Source organism: Oryctolagus cuniculus, chromosome 12 (assembly GCF_964237555.1).
Source record: "Oryctolagus cuniculus chromosome 12, mOryCun1.1, whole genome shotgun sequence".
NCBI classification, from domain to species: Eukaryota; Metazoa; Chordata; class Mammalia; order Lagomorpha; family Leporidae; genus Oryctolagus; species Oryctolagus cuniculus.
This window is the reverse complement of record NC_091443.1, coordinates 82,304,424-82,326,456: the sequence shown is the minus strand read 5'-3', so window position 1 is coordinate 82,326,456 and position 22,033 is coordinate 82,304,424. Positions and strand designations below refer to the sequence as shown.

Sequence of the window (22,033 nt, the reverse complement as noted above, 5' to 3'; positions counted from 1 at the left end):
ATTTTCAAATTATGAAACTAGAAATCTATGTGTAACCTACTCAATTAGGCGCAGGCTTGATACAATTTCCCATAACCCAACTAGGTCAATGCCAACACTCCAAACCAGCTAGACATCATGAAGTCTCAGTATCCGGAATCCAGAAGCAGCTTTATAAATTCTAACCTGCCAAGGGACAGACTCCACTACCTGGCTCCACAAAAGCCAAAGACACAGTCAATGCCCAAAGGGACCTGGGAGTCCAAACTACCTCCCCAAGCCATCAAGCTGGATATAAGGGACAGCCTCCCAGCAACATAAGGGCTTCCAGGGCCTGGGCTTCCTGATATTGATAACCTCTTAAACCAAAGACAGTATGGATAATCCACACATGTATAATTCATAGTTGACTACATTACCTCTTGTAAATTTATAATGCTGATGATAATTTGTGGAAAGTTTCTGAGGAATAAATAATTGATGACATATTCCACAGCACAGGCAAATGGCTAATGGAGTCCATGGGTGGGGATGTACTGAAACAATGGATTCTTCCATTCAACATTTATCAAGCACCTACTGTGTACTAGTACACAGCAGTCCTCTGTGTTCACACTGGAACCTGCACATAGACTAATAATTACAGGGTTCTGGAAGGCACGATGACCTTGGAGCCTTTGATTACAGAACACTTATGGAGTTCCTTTTATTTGCTGGACACTGCACAGTGGGTGCTAAAAGCAGAAAAATTAACAACCAGTTCTCGCTTTTGAGGGTCACGTAGGCTAATGATTTGATGATATATATTTTATGTTTTCCTCTCTATATAACTGTGTTCAGAATTATATCTTCGAGAATTTTAAAGACATATCTAGGGACAGGCATTGAGGCACAGTGGGTTAATTCACCACGTGGGATGCCTGCATCTTGTACTGGAATGCCTGGGACCGAGTCTGCCTCCACTTCTGCTCCAGTGCCCTTTAATGCACACCCTGGAGGTGGTAGATAATGAGCCATGTATTTGAGTTCTGGTCACCCAGGGACAAATCCAGTTTCCGGCTCCTGGCTTCAGCCTGGCCCAGTTCCTACCAAGGGGGCCGTCTGGGGAGTGAATCAGCAGATAGAAGATCTTTCTCTCTCCCTCTCCCTCTCTTTCACTCTAGCTTTCAAATAAATAAATAAGTAAAATCTTTAAAAGACATCTCTAGGCAAATTTACCCAGATGTGGTATTAATATGTCTCAGTTTGACTAGTTCTATCAGGAGCCTAGAATGAGCTTTATAGCTTGAGAATGGCTTCAGTTTTAGATTCGTAATACAAAATCACCTGCAGGAAAACAAATTCCCAAATTCACTGAATGAATTGAAAAACAAGTATAAACCTGTAATGAAAATAATGAAAAGCCAGTCAACTCACAGAAGAAATTCAGGAAGAATCTAAACAAAATACACCTTTCACATCACTGAAATACAGTCTGAATATCTTCACATCTCTCTGCTTTAAGGATGCAAATATCACCTTTCATATCACCCACCCTCCCAATTTTTACATTAGTTAGAACTAAAGACTTCCTTTTAGTACTTTAAAAATATTGCTCTATGGTATGCTAGAAAAAAAAATATTGCTCTACATCACTGTCATGGAGTTGAAGTTTGTGCCTCCCCCCAAAAAAAATTCCTAAGCAACAATCCTAACCCCCATTGTGATGGTACTGGGAGGTGGGACATGGAGGAGGTTATCAGGTTCCAAGAGTTGGAGCCTTGAGATGATTAGTGTCCTGAGGAGCAGAGGAGAGCACAAAAGAGGGGGTGTGGGTGTTTGGCCCACACATCCACACTGGAGTGCCCAGACTGGATTCCTGGCTCTGGCTCCTGATGCCAGCTTTCCACCAATGCCAACCTGGGAGGCAATGGTGATAGCCCAAGCAATTGGGTCTTTGTCATCCACATGATAGACCTGGAGTGTGTTCCTGGCTCAGGATCACTTTGGCCTGGCCAAGCCTCAGCCTTTGCATGCATTTGGGGAGTGAGCCAGTGGATGGGAGATCCCTCTCTAACACATGAAAACATTTTTACATAAAATTGTTTTGAAAAGGGGGGACATGAGCAAGGGGGACCTTGCTTTTGCTGTCCACTCTTTGCTGTGAAAGGGCACAAGAAGATAGCCATCCACAGACCAGGAAGCAGCGGCCTCGGAGCTTGGCATTCCCAGTCTCCAGAACTGTGGGAGATAAACTTCCATTGTTTAAGCCACTTGGTCTATGGTAATTTACCATAGCAGCCAGGATTTTCTTTCAATGAAGTCTGGCTACAATGTAGCAATTCTGATGTCTTATGAAATACCCTAATTTTGGTTATGTTAGGAACAAACACTTATGTTCATGATAACATATAAATTCATATAATTAGAGTTGCACAGTGGAATCTTAAATTTTTAAACTTCCTTGCTGCTACTTTAACATGATATATACTTATTACCAGTTATAAAAAAAGTAAACATTCAAACACCCAAAGTAATTTTTTTGCCAAAATTAGATTTTACTGCTTTCCCTTTCTACAACAGAAATCATCTTTTCATTTGCAAAATTTGCACACTCCAAAAATATATGTAAATGGAAAAGAGTGCAGTCTAGTTAAGTCGAGAATAATCATTACATAAAACGTGTTTCAATGTTGGAAAAACAGCAAAATTGCAATTACTTGAAAATCCACCGTGTCGTAAATAGTTCAAAAGTCTGTCTTATAGACATGTATTTGGGGAAAAAGCAGCAGCAAAACCCTCAATGCCTGATGACTGGATCCTAGGTCCATCTGCTAATAACCCGAATTACTCAACTAGTTCAAGGGAACTGCCATCAAAGGGATAAGGAGGCGGGGGAGGGGGGAGGCCCTGGGGGTCCTACAGACAGAATTACCTCATTTTGTGGACAAGTTCTTCCCAAAGGAGTAGAAATATTCAGAAAGCAGAGCCCTGCTGAATAACACAGCCTGTCACATTTGAGACTTGGCTGCATGAGATGAAGGTTCTAGAAGAGCTCCCAAGAGGGAAAGGAGAAAAGGAAAAGGAGCCTATGTTTGGAGTGTAGCCTCCTGGGTCCAGTCTCAGCACTGCCCCTGGCTGGCCCGACACCGCAGGCCACTTCACGGGCCTGTCTGAAAAGGATGCCCCGTGCACACGTGACCACAGGGTCTCTTCTGGTCCTTCATGCTACCAGCAAATCCACCCCTGGCTCTACTCTAAAAGGGGCCGTTATTGGCTTAATAACCCCCGGCTACGTTTGACTGATGGTAAGGAGAGGGAGGGCCTTCGGGAAGTACAAGGCGGGGAGGGCTCCGCCCTCATGGGGACTTGGGCTCCTCGAGTCAGGCCTGCAGCAGTGGGGGCACCCTCGTGCGTGTGCTGCCTCCTGGGAGGACTCAGCCTTCATCCCTTCTGCTCCCTGTGATGTAAGCCTGCAGCAAGGGGGCCCCACTGGACAGCAAGCGTGGGTACCTCAGTCTTGGACCTCCCACCTCCAGAACGGCAAGAAACAAACCTCTGTCCTTTAGGACCAAGCCCACCTCAGTACGACAGTGTAAGGACACAAACGGCGCAGGCGCACACAGCGCATTGCCCCAGACACGCCGACACCGAGCTGAGCAACGCGCCCGCAAGCAAGACCAGCTCCCTCTCTGAAAAGCCCACGCTCTACGAGGAAAATGAACCTGCAGAAACGGTGTTGGCCCTACTCAGTAAACATGATGGTGACAGTGGTGGTGCTGCGTGTTGGGGACACACTGAGGGAGAGGACATTGAACTTGGGGGGCAGGGAGGAACATGAGCAGCATTGAGGGCTGGGCTGCAGTCTTAAATTATTATTTAAAACTTGGTAGCATATAGCAACTACCAAAGGGAAAATAAATCCCTGGCTTGCACAGCTGCAACTCTTACAATGACAGAAAAAGTATTTTCCTTTGTTTTCTTTTTTAACAATTATTTATTTATTTGAAAGGCAGCGTTAGAGAGAGGGATAGGCAGAGGCAGAGAGAGCTTCCATCCACTGGTTCACTCCCCAAATGGCTGCAACAGCCAGAGGTGGGCCAGGCTGAAGCCAGGAGCCAGAAGCATATTTAGCCGGGTGTCCCGCACGGGTGCAGGAACCCAAGGACTTGAACCTCCTTCGGCTGCTTTCCCAGGTGCACCAGCAGGGAGCTGGGTTGGAAGCAGAGCAGGCAGTGTCCCAGGTGGTGGCTTACCCTGCTGCTCCACAGTACAGGCCTCCCAAAAAGTTAATTTAGTTATTTTCAAAGGGCAGAGTTAGGCAGTGCTTTGATCTGAAGGGGACGGTAACGTTAGACTAGTCTGGCTCCCTTCTCTAGTCTCTCCACCCACCAGAGCAAAGGGAGCCTCGCTGAGAACTCACAGGGAAACGCCGAGGGAGGAAATAATGGGGGTGGAGACACCGTCTTCTAACTCGAAGTGCGGGAGTGGCTGTATTTTCCTGATGACATACGTCCTGGCCATTGGTTGAGGGGCTGGGCGCTGAGAATCCTCGCGTACGCCCATCACCGTGATCCTACCTCCCTCTAGCTCTGCGTGCAGGCGGCCACCAGCTTCCCAGCGCGTCTGCAACCCTTTTCAGAACAGAAATGTTGGGGCTGGACCTCTCCAGTTCTGTGCAGCTCTCAACTTGGGGTTGCTGACTTAGTCAGATTCTCAGATAAAACTACTCCAGCACCCCAATATTCGACCGGAAAGACCATCCCAAACATAGACATCACCTTCCCAACAACTACAGCAACCCGGTAAGCTTTCTATTGCCCTGATGTCAGGAGACGTCAACTGAAGCTGACTCTGGCTATCTCAGTGGGAGAATGGGATCCACTGGAAGGATACAGAAGAGAGGTACAGGCATTCAACAGCGAAGCTGGGATCCAGACTCAGAAAAGGACACAAAGCTGTGAGTCTCCCACAGGCACAGCTGCTGCAGGGAAAGTACTTTGGCCACCTCCAGCCATTGGATCACCCTGCTCAGGACTGAAATTCCAGGGATGGAGTCTCCGTGCTCTGGCCTAGGTTATGGACCCTAACCTCTTTTAGCTACAAGGGTGCTAATGGGGAGCAGGCAGTCGGCACAGGGGAAGCTGCCCCTTGGGAAGCCCACGCTGCACAGCAGCACACCTGGGTTTGTGTCCCAGCTCCGCTCTGCTCATGGGCACCCTGGGAGGCAACAAAGGATGCCGCAGGTACTTGGGACTCTGCCTCCCACGCGGGAGATCCAGAAGGAGTTCGGGGCTCCTATCTTCCGCCCAGCCCAGCCCTGGGGAGTCAGTCAGTATGCAGAAGATGTCTCTCTTTGTCTCTCTCTGCCTGTCCAATAAGCAAAAGTTTAAAGGGTGAGTAGGTGCCCTGAATAATGGCCTTTCCCATCTGTATGTGGTGGGAGAAAGGTAAATCAAAAAGGAAAGAAAACTGCTGTGAGCCAGAAGTTGCAATGGATACCATCACTTCCCGAAGCAAGAAAGATGCACTGCATTCCCTGAGAAGAAGCCCCGAGCCAGAAATGTATAAAACAGGCCAGAAATGTCAGAATCCAGAAGATGCATGCACTCCAATCAGGGTGCAGTTCTGGGTGAACCCCCGACCCTGGTAAACACATATGAGAAACTCAAAGAATAGCAAAAGTCAGTAACCATGAGGCCAGGACCACAAACCACAGGAGTGGTAAAAATTAGTAAGAAAGGAGATGGGGTAGGCATTGTGGTGCAGCAGGTCAAGCCACCGCGTGGGACACCTGCATCCCATGTCAAAGTGCTGGTTCAAGTCTCAGCTCCTCCACTTCCAATTCAGCTTCCTGTTAGTGCACCTAGGAAGGCAGCAGATGTTATTAGCTCAAGTGTCTGGGTCCCTGCCACCTAGGTGGGAGACATGGATTGAGTTCCAGGCTCTTGGCTTCAGTCTAGTCCAGCTCTGCTTGTTGTGAGCATTTGAGGAATGAACCACCAAATAGAAGATCTCTCCCTCTCTCGCTCTCCCTCCCTCTCTCTCTCACTTTGCCTTTCGAATAAATACAATCAATCTTTTTTAAAAAGACATTAACTATGCAAGTGGTAGCCATAAGAAGGTTCTAATAGTCATACTGCTATCGGACAAAACAGACCCTAAGACAAGAATTATGACAAGACAGACATTTTATGATAAAAGGGTCAATACATCAGGAAGATACATACAATTATAAACATACATGAACCTAACAAAATAGTGACAAATACATGAAGTTAAAAAATGACAGGATTGAAAGGAGAAATAGACAATTCACATTAAAATCAGAGATTTCAACAATGACAGAAAACCATTAAGAATACAGAAAGTCACACAACAATCTCAAAAAATTTAAAGAGATTAAAAATATACAAAGTATGTGTTCCGACCACATAGAATGAAATGAGACAAATCTGAGAAAACCCCAAATATCAGAATTATATAACATGCTTCTAAATATTACAAGGACCAAAGAAAAAAAATCACAAAGGAAATTTTATAATATTTTGAATGAATGAAAACAAAAGTACAATATACCAAAATTCATGGAATACAGATAAAGCACTGTTTAGAGGACACTATATTGTTTTAAACCCCATTAGCAAAAATAAATAAATAAATAAAAGGGCAATCAATTACCTAAGTTTTCACCTTAAGAAATTAGAAAAACCAACTAAACCCAAAGCAAGCAGAAAAAAAGGAGTAATAAAGAGTTTAATTCAGTGAAACAGAAAACAGAAAAATAGAAAAATTAATAAAACTAAGTTGGTTCTTTAAAATAATCAAAGACTCAATATTGTTAATGGGAAATTCTCCTCAAACTAACCCAGCCATAAAAAGCAATCTGCCAAAACCACAGCAGACTCAATATAAACTGAAGGCTAATCTTAAATTTTATACCAAAAAAATTTTAATTTTATTATTAAATTTTAAATTTTATACAAAAGAAAGAATCTAGAATAGGCTAAATAATTTTGACAAGAACAGAGTAAGAGCACTTATAAGCTCTGATTTCAAAATGTACCCTCAAGCTAGAAATCAAAACAATGTGGTATTGACATAAGGAAAATCAAACAAATCAATGGAATCCAGAAATAAATCCTTACAGTTTATGGTCAGTTGATTTTCTACACAGGGGCAAATGGGAAAAGGACACATTTTCCTTGGATATCAAGATGAGAAAAATAGTAACTTAGATCCCTACCCCACATCATACACAAAAATTAACACAAAATAGATCAGAGAGTTAAATGTAAAAACTAAAAGTTTTGAAGAAAATCTTTGTGACTCAAGGCTAATAAACAGTTCTTAAGACACAAGAATAAAGTTATAAGCCATAAAAGAAAAAAAAATCAATGTTGGATTTCACTGAAATTAAGAACATTTGTGCTTCAAAAGACAGCATTAGGAAAATAAAAATAGAAGGCACATACTGGGGAAAAATATTTACAAATCACATATCTGATAAGGGACTTGTGTCTAGAGTACTAATAAACTTATAAAGTTCTCATTAATAAGACAAATAACCCAATTAAATAACAGAAGCAATAACCCAACTGAAAAATGGGTTCTGATAAAAGCTACCATATGGATGAACCTTAAAAACCTCATGCTAGGGGTCAGCATTGTGGCATACCAGATAAAGCCACCACCTGTGATGCCTACATCCCATTTGGGCACCAGTTTGAGACCCAGCTGCTCCATTTCCGACCCAGCTCCCTACTATTGAGCCTGGGAAACAGTGGAGATGGCCCAAGTGCTTGGGCCCCTGTGCACATATGGGAGACTGCGATGAAGCTCCTGGCTCCTTGCTTCAGCCTGGGGAGTGAATCAGTGGATGGAAGATTCTCTCTCTCTCTCTTTCTCTCTCTCTCTCTTTCTTCCTCTGTTTAACTCTGATATTCAATAAATAAATAAGTCTTTAAAAAATACATGCTAAGTGAAATAAGCACAAAGCAACAAGTATTGTGTGATTCTACTTACATTAGGTAGATAAAATTTGCAAATTCATAGAGAAAGAAAACAACAGAGGTTATGAGAGCAATGTGGAGTTATTGTCTAATAGGAATAGAATTGCTGTTGGGGATGATCAATGAGTTCAGAAATGGATAATAGTGATGCTTGTACAACATTGTAAGTGTACTTAGTGTCACTGGATCATCTATTTAAAGTGATTAAAATAGTAATTTACCACAATGAAAAATGCAATTGTTGGGGCCAGCACTGTGGTATAGTAGGTTAAGCATCCGCCTGCAACACCAGCATCCCATAAGGGCATCAGTTTGAGTCTCGGCTGTTCCACTTCCAATCCAGCTCTCTGCTTATGGCCTTGAAAAGCAGTGGAGAATGGCCTAAGTGCTTGGGCCCCTGCACCTGCATGGGAAACCCAGAGAATGCTCCTGGATCGTGGCTTTTGATCAGCTCAGCTCCAGCTGTTGCAGCCACTAGGGGAGTGAACCAGTGGATGGAAGACTTTTCTCTCTGTCTCTCCCTCTCTCTGTAACTCTGCCTCTCAAATAAATAAGTAAATAAAAGGCAATTGTTTTAAAAGTGGGCAAAAGATTTATTTCATCAAAGAAGATATATAAATGACCAATAATTATATTGAAAGGTGTTCAACAGCATTAGCCATCAAGGGGATACAAATTAAAACCATCATGAGATGCCACTACGTATCAACTAGAATGACAATAATCAAAAAGATAATGCCAAGTGTGGGTGAATTTGGAACTCCGACACATTGCTGGTGGGAATGTAAAATGGTATAGCTACTCTGGATTTAAACCGTGGCTCACGAGGCTAATCCCCCACCTGTGGTGCCGGCACACCGGGTTCTAGTCCCGGTTGGGGCGCTGGATTCTGACCCGGTTGCTCATCTTCCAGTCCAGCTCTCTGCTGTGGCCCAGGAGTGCGGTGGAGGATGGCCCAAGTGCTTGAGCCCTGCACCCGCATGGAAGACCAGGAGGAAGCACTGGCTCCTGGCTTCGGATCGGCGCAGTGCGCCAGCCTTAGCGGCATTTGGGGGGGTGAACCAACGGAAGGAAGACCTTTCTCTTTGTCTTTCTCTCTCTCTCTATCACTGTCTAACTCTGCCTGTCAAAAAAAAAAGTTAAATATAAGCTCACTATAAGACCCAGAAATTCCACTCCTATTAATTTACCCAAGAGAAATGAAAATATATTTCCAAATCAAAGACTAGTACACAAAGCTGTTCATAGCAGCTTTATTGATCATAGCTAAAAACTGAAGAAAAATCCAAAGGTTCATCAATTAATGAATGGAAAATGCAATATGGTACATCCATCCTTTCCACAGACCACGGGCAAGGGACAACAAAAGATCTCTGACACCTGCTAGGATCTGACTGGAACTCTAAGAGATTATGCTAAGTGAAAGATGCCAGGTGCAACAGACTTCATATTGAGTGCTTCCATTTACATGAAATGTAGAGAAGAGAAAAATATATAAGGACAAAAAGCGGATGAATGTCTGGGGCTGGAGCACAGAGGGAAAGCCTGCACACAAGTTTGTGTAAACTGGGGGTGAGGGAGGGGAGATAACACCCCCAGACTGAACTTTGTTAATGGCTGCACAATTCTACAAATTTACCAAAAATCATTTAATTCTACACTTACAATGGCTGAATTCTTGTGGCATTTAAATTATAGCACAACAATGCTGTTTAGGCTGGCACTGTAGTACAGTGGATTAAGTCACCACTTGGGAACTGACATCCATATTGGAGCGTCGGTTCAAGTCCCTCTTACTCCGCTTCTGATGAACAGAAGAGAAACGCTATTCCCTGCTAATGCACCTGGCAAAGCAAGGGATGATGGCCCAGATAGTTGGGTCCCTGCCATCCACATGAGAGATTCTGATGGTGTTCCAGGCTCCTGGCTTCAACCTGGTCTGGCTTGGTCCCAACTATTGTGGCCATCTGAGGGGATGAAACACATATCTGCCTTTCAAATAAATAAATCTTTAAAAGATAATACTAAAAACTAAACTCAAGGAGCAGGCATTGTAGCACCGTGAGTTAAGCTGCTACTTGGGATGCTGGCATTCATATCAGAGTGCCTAGTTCAAGTCCTGGTTACTGTGCTTCTGATCCAGCTTCCTGCTAATGCACCTGGGAGGTGGCAGATGGTTGCTCATGTACTTGAATCCCTGCCACAGGTAGGAGACCTGGATGGAGTTCCTGCCTCCTGGCTTCAGCCTGGACAAGCCCTGGCTGTTGCAGGCATTTGGAGAATGAACCACTAGATGGGAAATCTTCCTCTCTCTCTCTCTCTCTCTCTCTGTGTGTGTGTGTGTGTGTGTGTGTCTGTCTCTTTCTCTCCGCTCTCCCTCTGTTATTCCACCTTTAAAATAAATAAATCTTTTAAAAAATAAATTAAAACCTGACAATAAGGAAAAAATGTGATTTAGCTTCAAGAAGCATATCGACATACTCCCCATGACCAGAAAGGTCTTCCTTAATCCAACCATGTATCTTTTATTCATATAGTTAATAATTACACGTGGACGAGACTGACACCGTGCAGTGAGGGAACCCAGGCCCCAAGTGACCTTAACGTTCCTGAACTAGATTGTGTGGTCCCTGGGCATGCTCAGCAAATGGCAGCAAAGTTACAGACTGTAAAAATAGACAAGAATAGCCTGATATTAGACCCATTTCAGAGAAAAATAGAGCAACAAAAGGGGAGTCAGAGAAGCAATTCAAAGACCGAAATTGCTTGAGTAACAAACTCTATTACATGCAATCATTATGACCCAGAAACATTTAATCTGAAGCAGCAAAGGCTGACTTAGTAATTGATTTAATAGCTGTCTTCAAAGACACAAAGGGTTTTATAGGAAACTATCTGAGTAGCTAGACCTCTCTCTCTCTCTCTCTCCACCGAGAGCCAAACAAAACAAAATGATTTAATAATCAGCCAAGCAAATTTAGATGAAATGTAAATAACACCGAAAGTAACTGCTATCGAATCCTGAAATAAATTTAACTGGGCTATTTGTGCAAGCAGTCTCCTTGGCACTCAGTGAGAACAGACGAGACAGACAGCTTCAGTCTGAACACCTTCCGGCCTGGGAGGTGGGATGGGCCCCGGGGCAGCCGCTGTGGAGGGCGAGGCGGCGGCCCTTACCTCGATATCCCGGTTCAGCTGCTTCACGATGGCAGTTATGTTCCTGATGTGCTCCTCCAGGAAGAGCCGGGCCAGGCGGTCGCCTCCGCCCTTGTTCTGCATCTTCTGCAAGCTGCTGACGATGTCGTCCTTGATCCGGAAGGCGTGCTCGACCAGCGCGGCCGTGGTCTTCTCATGGCACAGGATCCTGTCTTCCAGCTGCTCCACGAGGCTCACGGACGAGTAGGGTGCCATGGTCAGGGACTGGCTGTGTCGGGGCATGGTTCTAACTCGCCTACGGAAGGGAATCGCGTGATGCCGGTTGTTCACTGCGGGCAGCAAGGTTTCTGCTTTTTTTCTAAGCCAAATTCAAGACTCCCCAAAGAAGGAAATACAAGTCATCTATCCCTACAAGCTAAGGGGGTTTGAGGCAGGGCTTCTGCACAGAAGACTCTTCTGCGTGAGTCAGGCAGGACCTCTTAAATAATTGTGCCCAAACCCTTAAGGAGTGCTGGGGGCAGGCTCTGTGACCTCTGAGAACAAACGGCTAGAAGAACTGGGCACACAGAGATGCCCTCCCCGGCATAAGCTATGATTTCCAGATCAGGCTTACTAACAGAATCCCCTGACATGCTCACCCCCCACCATGGAAGCAGTGCTTACAAATTCATATGTCTGCAGGGCCAAGCAGGCAACAGACATGAGCGCTGGGTGCTAGGTGCTGGAAAGGGCATCCCCCTGCTACAGGGAGCATGGGTCTGCACCACCCATCAGGGACCACCTGAGACTGTAAGGCCATTTTGCCAAAAGAGCCGGGAAATCCAGACTCGTAGTGGGAAGCTGCCTGATTTTTAACCACTGACGATTCATCTCAAAGTATTTAAGATCCTGCAGGCAGAGCGACGTACTTCCGTGAGCCCATTTTGGCCCGTGGGCACTTGCTTTGCAACCTGTTATTTCAAAGGGTTCTCGAGGATGTTACCCTCCAGCCTCTCAAAGTTGTGTTTTACTGTTGCCGGGAAGGTCAACCGTCCCATCGGACGGCTCTGAGATGTCTACCGTGGGGTCACTGAGTGGGCTACAGAGTCCTGCAGACTGGAAGCTGGGAGAGGGGACACAACAGTACTTCTCTCGCCCTTGAACAAAGCCATTCCTGGATAATGCAACAGCCACAAGGGTTCATTTAACACGCCCACCACACCCGCTAGCAGCCCTCATGGGATTGGTGGAAAGGAAAAGTATACCTTAGATGCATATTTTCCATATATTATACCTTTCCTCGGTGACAAGAGAAGGAAGTACAGTGCTCCGTTGGGCCATTTTCTTTTTAATAATTCACATCTGTTGAAAAAATAAGCACTCAATTATTTAACAGTTCGTATCTAGAACTTGACCTCAAAAGCTTCTGATTAAGTTACTAAGTGGATCCTAAATTATGTGGGCATGCTGATCTGTCATATTATTAAAAGTCTTATGTCCTATATACGACATAAATAGCAAATGTTTCCAAATATAGAAAAAGGATAAGCAAAATCAAAGTGCTTCTGAAATTAATACTGCAAAGCCTTGGTAGAGAAATCAGCAAAGCTTGTTAAATAGAATTCCCTCAAGTTTCTTCAGCCAATCTGCATCTCAAGCTTGGGAAACCACTTTTATAGAAACAAAATACAGGGGCCAGTGTTGTGACACAGTGGGTTAAGCCACTGCCTGCAATGCTAGCACCCCATATGAGCCCCGGCTGCGGACCCCCTGCCCAAACTGTTCTACTTCTGATCCAGTTCCTTGCTAAGGCACCAGGGAAAACAGCAGAGGATGGCCCAAGTACTCAGGCCCCTGCCACTACATGGAAGACCCAGATGAAGCCCCAGGCTCCTGGATTTGACCTTGTCTAGCCCCAGCTGTTGCAGCCATTTGGGGAATAAACCAAAAGACTCTTCTCTGCTTCTAACTCTACCTTTCAAATAAATCTTAAAAACAACAGCAAAATACTTTATTTAACTGGTTTATTCAGTCTTGTACTTCTTGTAGAAATCTGAAGCAAACTCCTTTAGTAAGTCTGATCTCAGGAAATTTAATAAATTCCATAGCAAAGGAAGAGTAGTTGTTTCTACATCAATCTTCAACACAAAAGCAAAATCAATGTGATCTGGTGTAGGGGAATCCATCTATCCCCAAAGAGAATGAGAGTGATAGTCTTCATCAAAACTTTATGATAAGATATAATTGCTCACTTTACACTCACGAGTGACATTTTGCATACGAGGATTTGATCATTACAACTCATTAGAGATCTGAACAACGCTACGGGCTTTTGAAAATGTTTCATTGCTGTGGCTTTCTCAGTACTGCCGTCGACTGGCTTAAACAGTGGATGCCTGGGAAGCACACCCTGACGCAGTAATCAGTCGGCACTGAGCTGCTGCAGCCACAGAGCGCTTCCGATGGACACCACTGTTTTGGCACCATCATTCCAGTGTTTTATTGTTAGAGTTTCAAAATGTGAACATTTTGCTTTCCTAGGCAAAGACCTTCAAGATTTAAACAAATTACACTTTAGGGAAAAAAAGGAAGTTCACGCCAAACAAGCAATGGTGTCTGAAGGAGTGTTTCAGTGTCAAAGAGAAGAGATGTCCGATTTAGAATCAATAAAGTGAGGCCCGTGTGGAGGATGTTAATATGTAGAATCTTGGCAATTTAAAGACATCAGACACCTTGGTTGAGATATTCATCTACAAAACAGCCCAATTAAGGAGCATTTAGTTGAGGGCCAGCGTTGTGATGCAGTGGATTAAGCTGCTGCAGGTTAAGCCATGGCAGCTCGAGACACAAGCATCCCATATGGGTGCCAGCTGCAGTCCTGGCTGCCCACTTCGGATCCAGCTCCCTGCTAATGGGCCTGAGAAGGCAGCAGAACACAGCCCAAGGACTTGGGCCTCTGCCACCCACATGGGAGACCAGAATGGAGTCTGTGGCTCTAGGCTTTCGCCTGACCCAGATCTGATTGTTTTGGCTATTTGGGGCATGAACCAGCAGATGGAAAATCTTTTTCTTTCTGTCTCTCTCACTCTCTCTCTGTTGCTATGCCTTTCAAATATATAAATCTTAAAAAAAAAAAAAAAAACTTAAGCATTTGTGAATGAATGGGGACTTCTGGCCTCCCCCTCTCTGAAGTTTGGTTCCTCCCTCTGTAACTATTCTTGAGCTACCGAAGCCCACCCGCATCGACATTCTGGAAAAGAAGTCACACACCGCTGACTGTGGGAGCTAGTTTGCCAGTAGCAAGGCTTCTCGCTGTCAAGTGCTGTGCATGCTCTCTGACAGGAGCTTCCTACGGTGTGAGTTCACAACACACAGAATCGGTGTTGTGTCACGACTGCACTGTGGACCTGCTCATCTGTCGGTTCCCTTGGTTTATCGGTATCATGATCCTTTGCCAGAATTGGGGGAATCTATGAGGAGTCTTCAACAAGGTCACAGGAAGTGCATATTAGGAAGATACTATGCACGGATTTCAAAAATATTCTGCACCAAAATTAATCTTTTCATTCCATTTGTTCCCAAACTTTTAGAAATACACACAGGTATCGCTAATGAATAAGGACTGATAATAAATAAAGCACTGGATTAGTAACTTCTCAAGCACGGATTCCAGCTCTTCCCATTGTGGATTCTGGCTTCTGTGCCTGGGCTGTCTCTGCCTATACATTTACAAACCTGATCTCTAATACTGCTAACAGGCAAGAGGGCCTACAACTTCGTCAGGCTGCTCTGTGTCGTATGCCGTTTTGATTGTGCCACGACTCACTGTTATCATAAGCCATCTCCACTTCATGAATTTAAAGAAATGGGTGAGTTAGGGAGGAAGAGACAAGTAAGGCAAGAAGAACTGAAGGAAACAGTTTTAAAAAGCAAAATCACACCACCCAGGGTATACAACATATCAGTAGACTTGCAGGTTTCACACAAAAGGAAATGCTATTATCAAAAAAAAAAAAAAAAGAAGAAGAAAGAAATGCTATTATCTAAATTAAAATCTGTTGCAACAAAAATTCTGTCTAGAAGGGAAAAGCAAACAGGAAGTAGATATACTCATATATAAATATGAATAATATTTTAAGGACCAAAGGAGACAACTAATTATTGTATTTTTCTAAGTAATGGGACACTGGGTAAAATACCTAATGATTTTAATGAAAAATGATACGGATTTAATAAATTAGGATGACAACTTAAACTGAAGAACTGAGTGCCAGTCATGTAAAAATGAAGTTTTTCAGTTCACTATTAAAATATAGTGCTGACATATTCTGCTGAGTGTCAGAGTAAAAAAAAACCACAGGAAAGCTCTTATGAATAAAGTGGTTGTAATTTGGTAGTTCCAAAAAAAAAAAAAAAAAAAAAAAAAACCTTATTTCCTTATACAGTGGTTAAAAATAGAGTGAAAGGCTGTCGGGCGGGGAATCGCTGCAGGTGTGTCTGGCAACATAGGTGGGGGCTGCTCCCACTCCGTCTCCAGTGCCAGGCTCAGGCCTTGGGCTTTGTCCCACGGCAGGATGGACGGAGACTGAACGTGGCAGAAGGCAAGTGTAAAGAGTATCCAAGAGCACCCAAGGCAGAGGCCTGTGTTTAAGGAAAACTGGGACTCCACTTAGGAGGCCTGCACCCTGGGCTCAAGTCCTGGCTGTGCCTCCCATTCCAGCTTCCTGCTAGTGTGCACCTGGTAGGCAGCAGGTGATGGCTCAAGTATTTGGAAAACGTGGCTTGAGTTCCAGGCTCCTGTTTCTGCGCTCCTGGCTTTGGCCTGGCCCTGCCCAGCCTGTTGCAGGCACTTGGGGAGTAAACAGTGGATTACTCTCCACCCACAGCCCTTTGCCCTTGGCCTTCTTCTAACCTCCCAGTTTCACTGTGTGTTTTCCTCCCATCCACTGCCTCCACTTCCTCTCCTCTCACGCCCCCTTTCACACTGATAGCTCAACATGCTCAAGCCCTTATTTGAACCCTCACTTTCCCACTACCTGTGGGACCCCAGTGAGCCGGCTTTTCTTTGTTAAGCTAGAAACCACATAAACAGGAGCTGCTCATCCTTACCCAGGATGCACCTGGGCCAGACACTCATGAAGCACACTAGGCAAAGCATCCCGACAATCATTTGTGAAGGGACTAGTCTTACCTCCATTTAACTAGAGCAAAGTGAGACCCGGAAATGTTCAGCAACTGGACAACATCTAGGGTCAGGAATGAGCAGAACAGGGATTTGAACCTAGGGAGTTGGCTTCTGTATCACCAGGCATTAGCCACTAGGAGGCTATGGGAAACCCAGACAGTGTCTGGCCTGGGGCACTGGATAAACTTCCAGTAAGGGCTAGTTCCCTTCTGCTTCTCAGGCTAACGAGGACCCTCAGAGGCAGTGGTGATGGCTCAAGAAGTTGGGTTTCTAGGGGTCGGTGCTGTGACGTAGCACATAAAGCTACTGCCTGCAGTGCCGGCATCCCATATGGGTGCTAGTTCGAGTCCCAGATGCTCCACTTCCAATCCAGCTCTCTGCTATGGCCTGGGAAAGCAGTAGAAGATGGTCCAAGTCCCTGAGCCCCTGCACCTGTGTGGGAGACCCAGAAGAGGCTCCTGGCTCCTGGCTTCTAATCGGCGTTGCTCCGGCCTTTGCAGCCGTCTAGGGAGTGAACCAGCAACGGAAGATATTTATCTCTCTCTGCGCCTCTCAAAATTTTTTTAACTTAAAAATAAACCTTTATATAAAACTTTTTGGCAGATAACATTGTCTTTGGTTTATATAAAGAAATATTTTATTGTTTGCTGTCCGAGCCTAGTAGGGAAAGCATTAGGTAACTATACCCCTTCCATACAGCTGCCACTGTTTCCCCTGGCAGGGATGTACCGAGGATACAGTTGCACTGAAGTCATACTTGGCTCTTCTGAAACCAGATCATACACATGAAAAGAAAAATCTGTAACACACTTATTTTGTTTGAAGAAATTTGGAACATTCTAAGAAATGTCTTTTAGTAGGCTGAAAAAAATGCTTTTTGTGATTAAGGTACTATAATAAAGTCAGGTTCTGGGGCTGGCACTGTAGTGCAGTGGGCTAAAGCCACGGCCTGCAGCACCAGCATCCCACATGGGCACCAGTTCGTGTCCCGGCTGCTCCACTTTCGATTCAACTCTCTGCTATGACCTGGGAAAGCAGTAGGGGATGGCCCAAGTCCTTGGGCCTCTGCACCTGCATGGAAGACCTGGAAGAAGCTCCAGGTTCCTGGCTTCGGATCAGCTTAGCTCTGGCGTTGCAATAATTTGGGAAGTGAACCTGCAGATGGAAGATCTCTCTCTCTCTCTCTCTCTCTCTCTCTCTCTGGCTCTACCTTGCTCTGTACCTCTGTCTTTCAAATAAATAAAATAAATCTTTAAAAAAATAAAAAGTCAGGTTCTACCTAAAGGCATAAACAGTAAAGTGCAAATTAGCACTCAGAAATTGCTGACTGTCGTTATCAACTTACTTTTTTTAGATCTCTTTCTAGAACACATATAGTTTTCTTTTTTTAAAAAAAATGGTGGACGACACTATGGTATAGGCGGTAAAGCCACCGTCTGACGCCAGCATCCCTTATGGGCACCAGTCTGTGTTCTGGCTGCGCCACTTCTAGTCCAGTGTTCTGCTAATGGCCTGGGAAAAGCAGAGGAGGACAGCCCAAGAGCTTGCGCCTCTGCCACCCACATGGGAAACTGGGATGAAGCTTCTGGCTCCTGGCTTCCACAGGGCCAGGCTCCAGCCATTGTGGACATCTGGGGAGTGAAGCAGCTGATGGAAGATCTCTCTCTCTGTCTCTTCCCTCTCTCTGAGTCTCAAATAAATAAATCTTTAAAAATAATAAAGTCATATTCAATATACTTTGTGTGCCCTGCATTTTCTGACACTGTGTCATGAACATCAATTCAACATATAAAGATATGCATCACCATTTTTAATGCCTGCACAATATTCCACTGAACAGATACTGTTTCCAACTATTATTTAATTCAGCTTTGTGGTCTCTAACTTCCCTTTCCTTTGTTCTACAAAAGAATTCAGGAAATGCAGAAAGTCAGTGGTACAAATTGCAAAGGACATTCAAAATTCAAGTTTAGGGGAAACTCTGGACACTGAAATCTGAAGAATGGAGAAGGGATGAGGGGCTGGTGTTTTGGCACAGTAGGTTAAGCTGCCATGTAGGACAGCCCCCATCCCATATCAGAGTGCTGGTTCAAGCCGCAGGTACTCTGCTTCTGATCTAGCTCCCTGCTAATGCACCTGGGAAGGCAACAGAGAATGGCCCAAGTATCTGGGTCCCTGTCAATGTTACAGGAGACCCACATGGAGTTCCAGGTTCCGGACCTGGCCCAACCACAGGGAGTGAACCAGCAGATGGGAAGATCTCTCTCTGTCCCTCCCTCTCTCTGGACTCTGTCACTCTGCCTTTCAAAGAAATAAGTAACTTAAAAAAAAAAAAGAGGATAAAACCAGTTGATTTATAAAAATGAAACAAACACTGCTGATATATTTGAAACAAAGCAAACACTCATCACGCTCATTTCATCTCGGTCTGTAACCTCAGCACCTGGAGTACAGCAGCTGATTAACATGTTTGCTGGATGAGTGAATCTCAGGGCTCAGTGACTGCATAATGTTGAATTTCATCAACTGAACTAGATTCTTACTACAGAGTCAGGTGATGGGACGCAGGGTGCATCTAGTCAAAACAGACTATGAAGGCACAAAAGTATTTCCCAGAACTTAAGTTTTGGGAGGAGCAGGAAGAAGCTCTATCAGGCAGGGAGATGGAGCAGGCTCCCATAGTCCAAACAGTAGCCATTAAGATAACCCTGCCCACGCCTCTTGCTCTGAGTGCACTGCCACCTAGCTTCCCAACTGGATGTGCATAAAAGAATATGAAAGAATCAGCAAACACAAGCCACATGCCACCTGTCAGCCTTTTCCCTTGTCTCAAGTTAATAGACGGGAATGATTCCTCTAAGGGGAATGGAACCTGGGCAAGCCAGCCCCGAGGCCTGATCATCTCTGGCTGCCCCGACAATGCAGCTAGACCCATGTTGTCAAAACTCGGGGATCACAGCATGGTATGCTGTGGGAGGCAGCCTCATGAGGTGGCTCCCACGATCCCTACTTCCTGGGGTTCACACTTTGTGGGGTCCTCTTCTCTTGAGTGTAGCTGTGGCCTGTACTCATTAAGTAGCTGTGGTCAGCTGGGGTTCTGACACCAAACCACTCGTAGTTCCGTTCACTAGGAGCAGAACAGTTATTTTATAAGCTAACTTTTTAGCCATTGAGTGGTATTCCAAAGATTTGTCTTGTTTAGAGGATCTCCAAAGAATACTGAAGAAAGAATAAGAACTTTAAAAGTTTTAAAAGAAATAATAAAAAAATTAGCTCTGTTTTGGCCAGTGATTCTAAAATAAATCTAATTTGCCACAAGAGAAAATCACAAGAGATATACCATTTCTTCCCCCCTGACGGGATAACGAAAGCTTGATAAGATTAAGTACTGACAAAAGTGGACGTGGAGCAGTGGGAAGCTCAGATGGGAATGTGAACTTGTGCCATCACTTTGGAAGGAAATGTTTACTATCTAATAAAGCTGAAGATACACAAACTCCATGAACTAGTAATTCTAAGAAACAGAAAACTTTCCAAATTGGTTCAAAAGGAAATATTTACAGTAATAATTAAGGTAGCATTGTTTCTGACAACCAAAAAGTATGTGTGTGGAATGGGGGAGAGAGAAGGTAGACACCCATTATCAGGCAACTGCAAGAATAAACTATGTGACATACTCACAAAATGAACAAACAGTATTGAAAATAAATGAATTAGGATTCCAAGTCTAAGGGTTGCGGATGCAGGGTAGCAGTTAAGATGCCACTTGGGATCCCCTATTAGAGCATCCTGTTCACACGGCTTCCCATCTAGCTTCCCAATGCACACCCTGGGAGGCAGCAGACAATGCCAAGCACTTGAGTTTGGTCAGCCATGTGGGAGAACCAGCTGGAGCTCCTGGCTCCTGGCTCCTGCCTGACCTGGTCCCTGGCTGCTATGGGCACATGGAGAATGAACCAGCAGGTGGAAGACCTTGCTCCCTCTCTCTCATTCTCTCTCTACCTTTTAAATAAAATGAAGATAAATAAAAATAAAAGAACTCCAAAGTCCCAATGTGAATGAAACTCACAAATACATTAAATGAAAAAAGCAAGTTGAAGAAAGATATGAGCAGTATGATGCTACTTCTAGAAAGGTTTAAAATATGCCAAATAGGGGACGGCATGTGGCCTAGCAGTTAAGACACCTGCATTCCATACAGGAAAACCTGGGCTTACGTACAGGCTCCATTCCTGATTCCAATTTCTTACCCTGGAAAGCAGATGATGGCTCCAGTACTTGGGTCCATACCACCCACGTATGAGAACTGGACTGAGTTCCTGGCTCCTGGCTCTGGCTGGTCCAGCCCAAATGCAGGCAGTTGGGGAGGGAACCAGTGGGTGGGAGATCTCTTTTCATCTCTGTTTCTCTGCTTCTCAAATACATAAATAATTAAAATACACCAAATAATTTGCTGAATATATAGCATCTAACACAGCAATAACAAACTCCAAAGATTTATCTCTAAGTGGGAGGCAGAGGGGATTAAATAGAGGAATACAGGAGCTGTCAACTAAATGTGTAATGTCTTATTTCTTAAACTTAATTTTCCATGAGATCATTCAGAGAGAAAGAAAATCACTTTTTGTTCCATTTAAAAAGAAGAAGATCAAATATGTGAGAACCAGGAGATCAAAAGAGTTCAAAGGAGAGCTGAATTGTTAGTGTCTCCAGGGCACGCACAAAAGCCAATCTCTCCCTATTCCAGGACCATGGAATTGGAAATCCATGGCAACAGTGACTAATCTCCATCAAATCTCTATCCTTACAGCATTTGATCCATACCTCATATGTGATCTTAGCTAAACAACAATATTTTCATAAACAGCTACAGGTTAACATTGTCCAACAATACAAAAGTGGTTCATTAGAACATGGTCTATCCACTCAAAAAGATTATCAATAGTTATTCAAAATAATGGTTACAAAGACCATGAAGTAACATATAACATATATGTTAGCTGCATCAGTGTTTAGAAATTAAAAAGATGCATATGTAGCACTGAGTAGAACGATAATCAGGGCCAGGAACCTGGAGCTTTGCTCTACGGCACCACAGCTGAGATGGTGCAAACATTTTAACTTATGGGTTTAAAGGACTGCAAATTTTCAAATCTCCTTGGCCACTGCCATTGCCATCACTGACACACCTTGCCCCTCTTCTTCCTCTCCCTCATCCTTCTCCTCCCCACACTGAGAAGCCTGCCTGAGCCTGGCTCAACAGAGATGGGTGGAACAGGAGAGCCAAGGGTGAGGGCAAGAAAGCCATTGCCTTGCTGTGTGCCCAGATACCAGTTATCTGCTTCCCTCCCACTCTCCTGTCTGACCCACCTTCCGGCCCTCTATTCACACCCACAGACAGACGCCTCCACGGACATGAGGCTACCTGCAACACCACTTCCCTTCCCCTACCACCTTCCTCCCACACACCCCTCCCACGACAAATTGCTATAATCACCTCTGTGGTGTGGATAGTTGGCATCCGGCTGAACTATTTGATATGGGGTAAGAGGAGGAGGATGGGGGTCGCACAGCTGAGGCCAGGGTGCCTAATTGCCAAACTCTGGAGTGGTAATGCCACAGGGAGGCCCACCACGGACAGCAGGAGCTTTCCACGAACTGACCGCAGGGCCCAGATCACGAAATGCCTCCAAAGCATGTGCCCAGGAAACTGAAACAGCACCAAACAGCACGTCCCGTCTCC

The 22,033-nt window shown here is 44.6% G+C and overlaps 1 protein-coding gene across 7 annotated transcripts in view; it reads right to left on the bottom strand.

The window, feature by feature from the left end:
* FAM81A (family with sequence similarity 81 member A) overlaps positions 1 to 22,033 on the bottom strand; it is an 80,490-nt gene that overhangs the window by 46,250 nt on the left and 12,207 nt on the right. For 4 of the 7 annotated variants that reach the window (XM_008268947.4, XM_008268948.4, XM_070054301.1 and 1 more), the window contains exons 2-3: positions 12,400 to 12,467; positions 11,148 to 11,421 (exon numbers count right to left, since the gene is read on the bottom strand). In XM_008268947.4, coding sequence (XP_008267169.1) covers positions 11,148 to 11,421; positions 12,400 to 12,446 — 321 coding nt within the window. In that variant the 5' untranslated portion in view covers positions 12,447 to 12,467. Of the gene's footprint in view, positions 1 to 11,147; positions 11,422 to 12,370; positions 12,468 to 22,033 lie in introns of all 7 variants that reach the window. The other 3 variants (XM_070054300.1, XM_051822350.2, XM_002718203.5) reach the window with 1 other exon arrangement.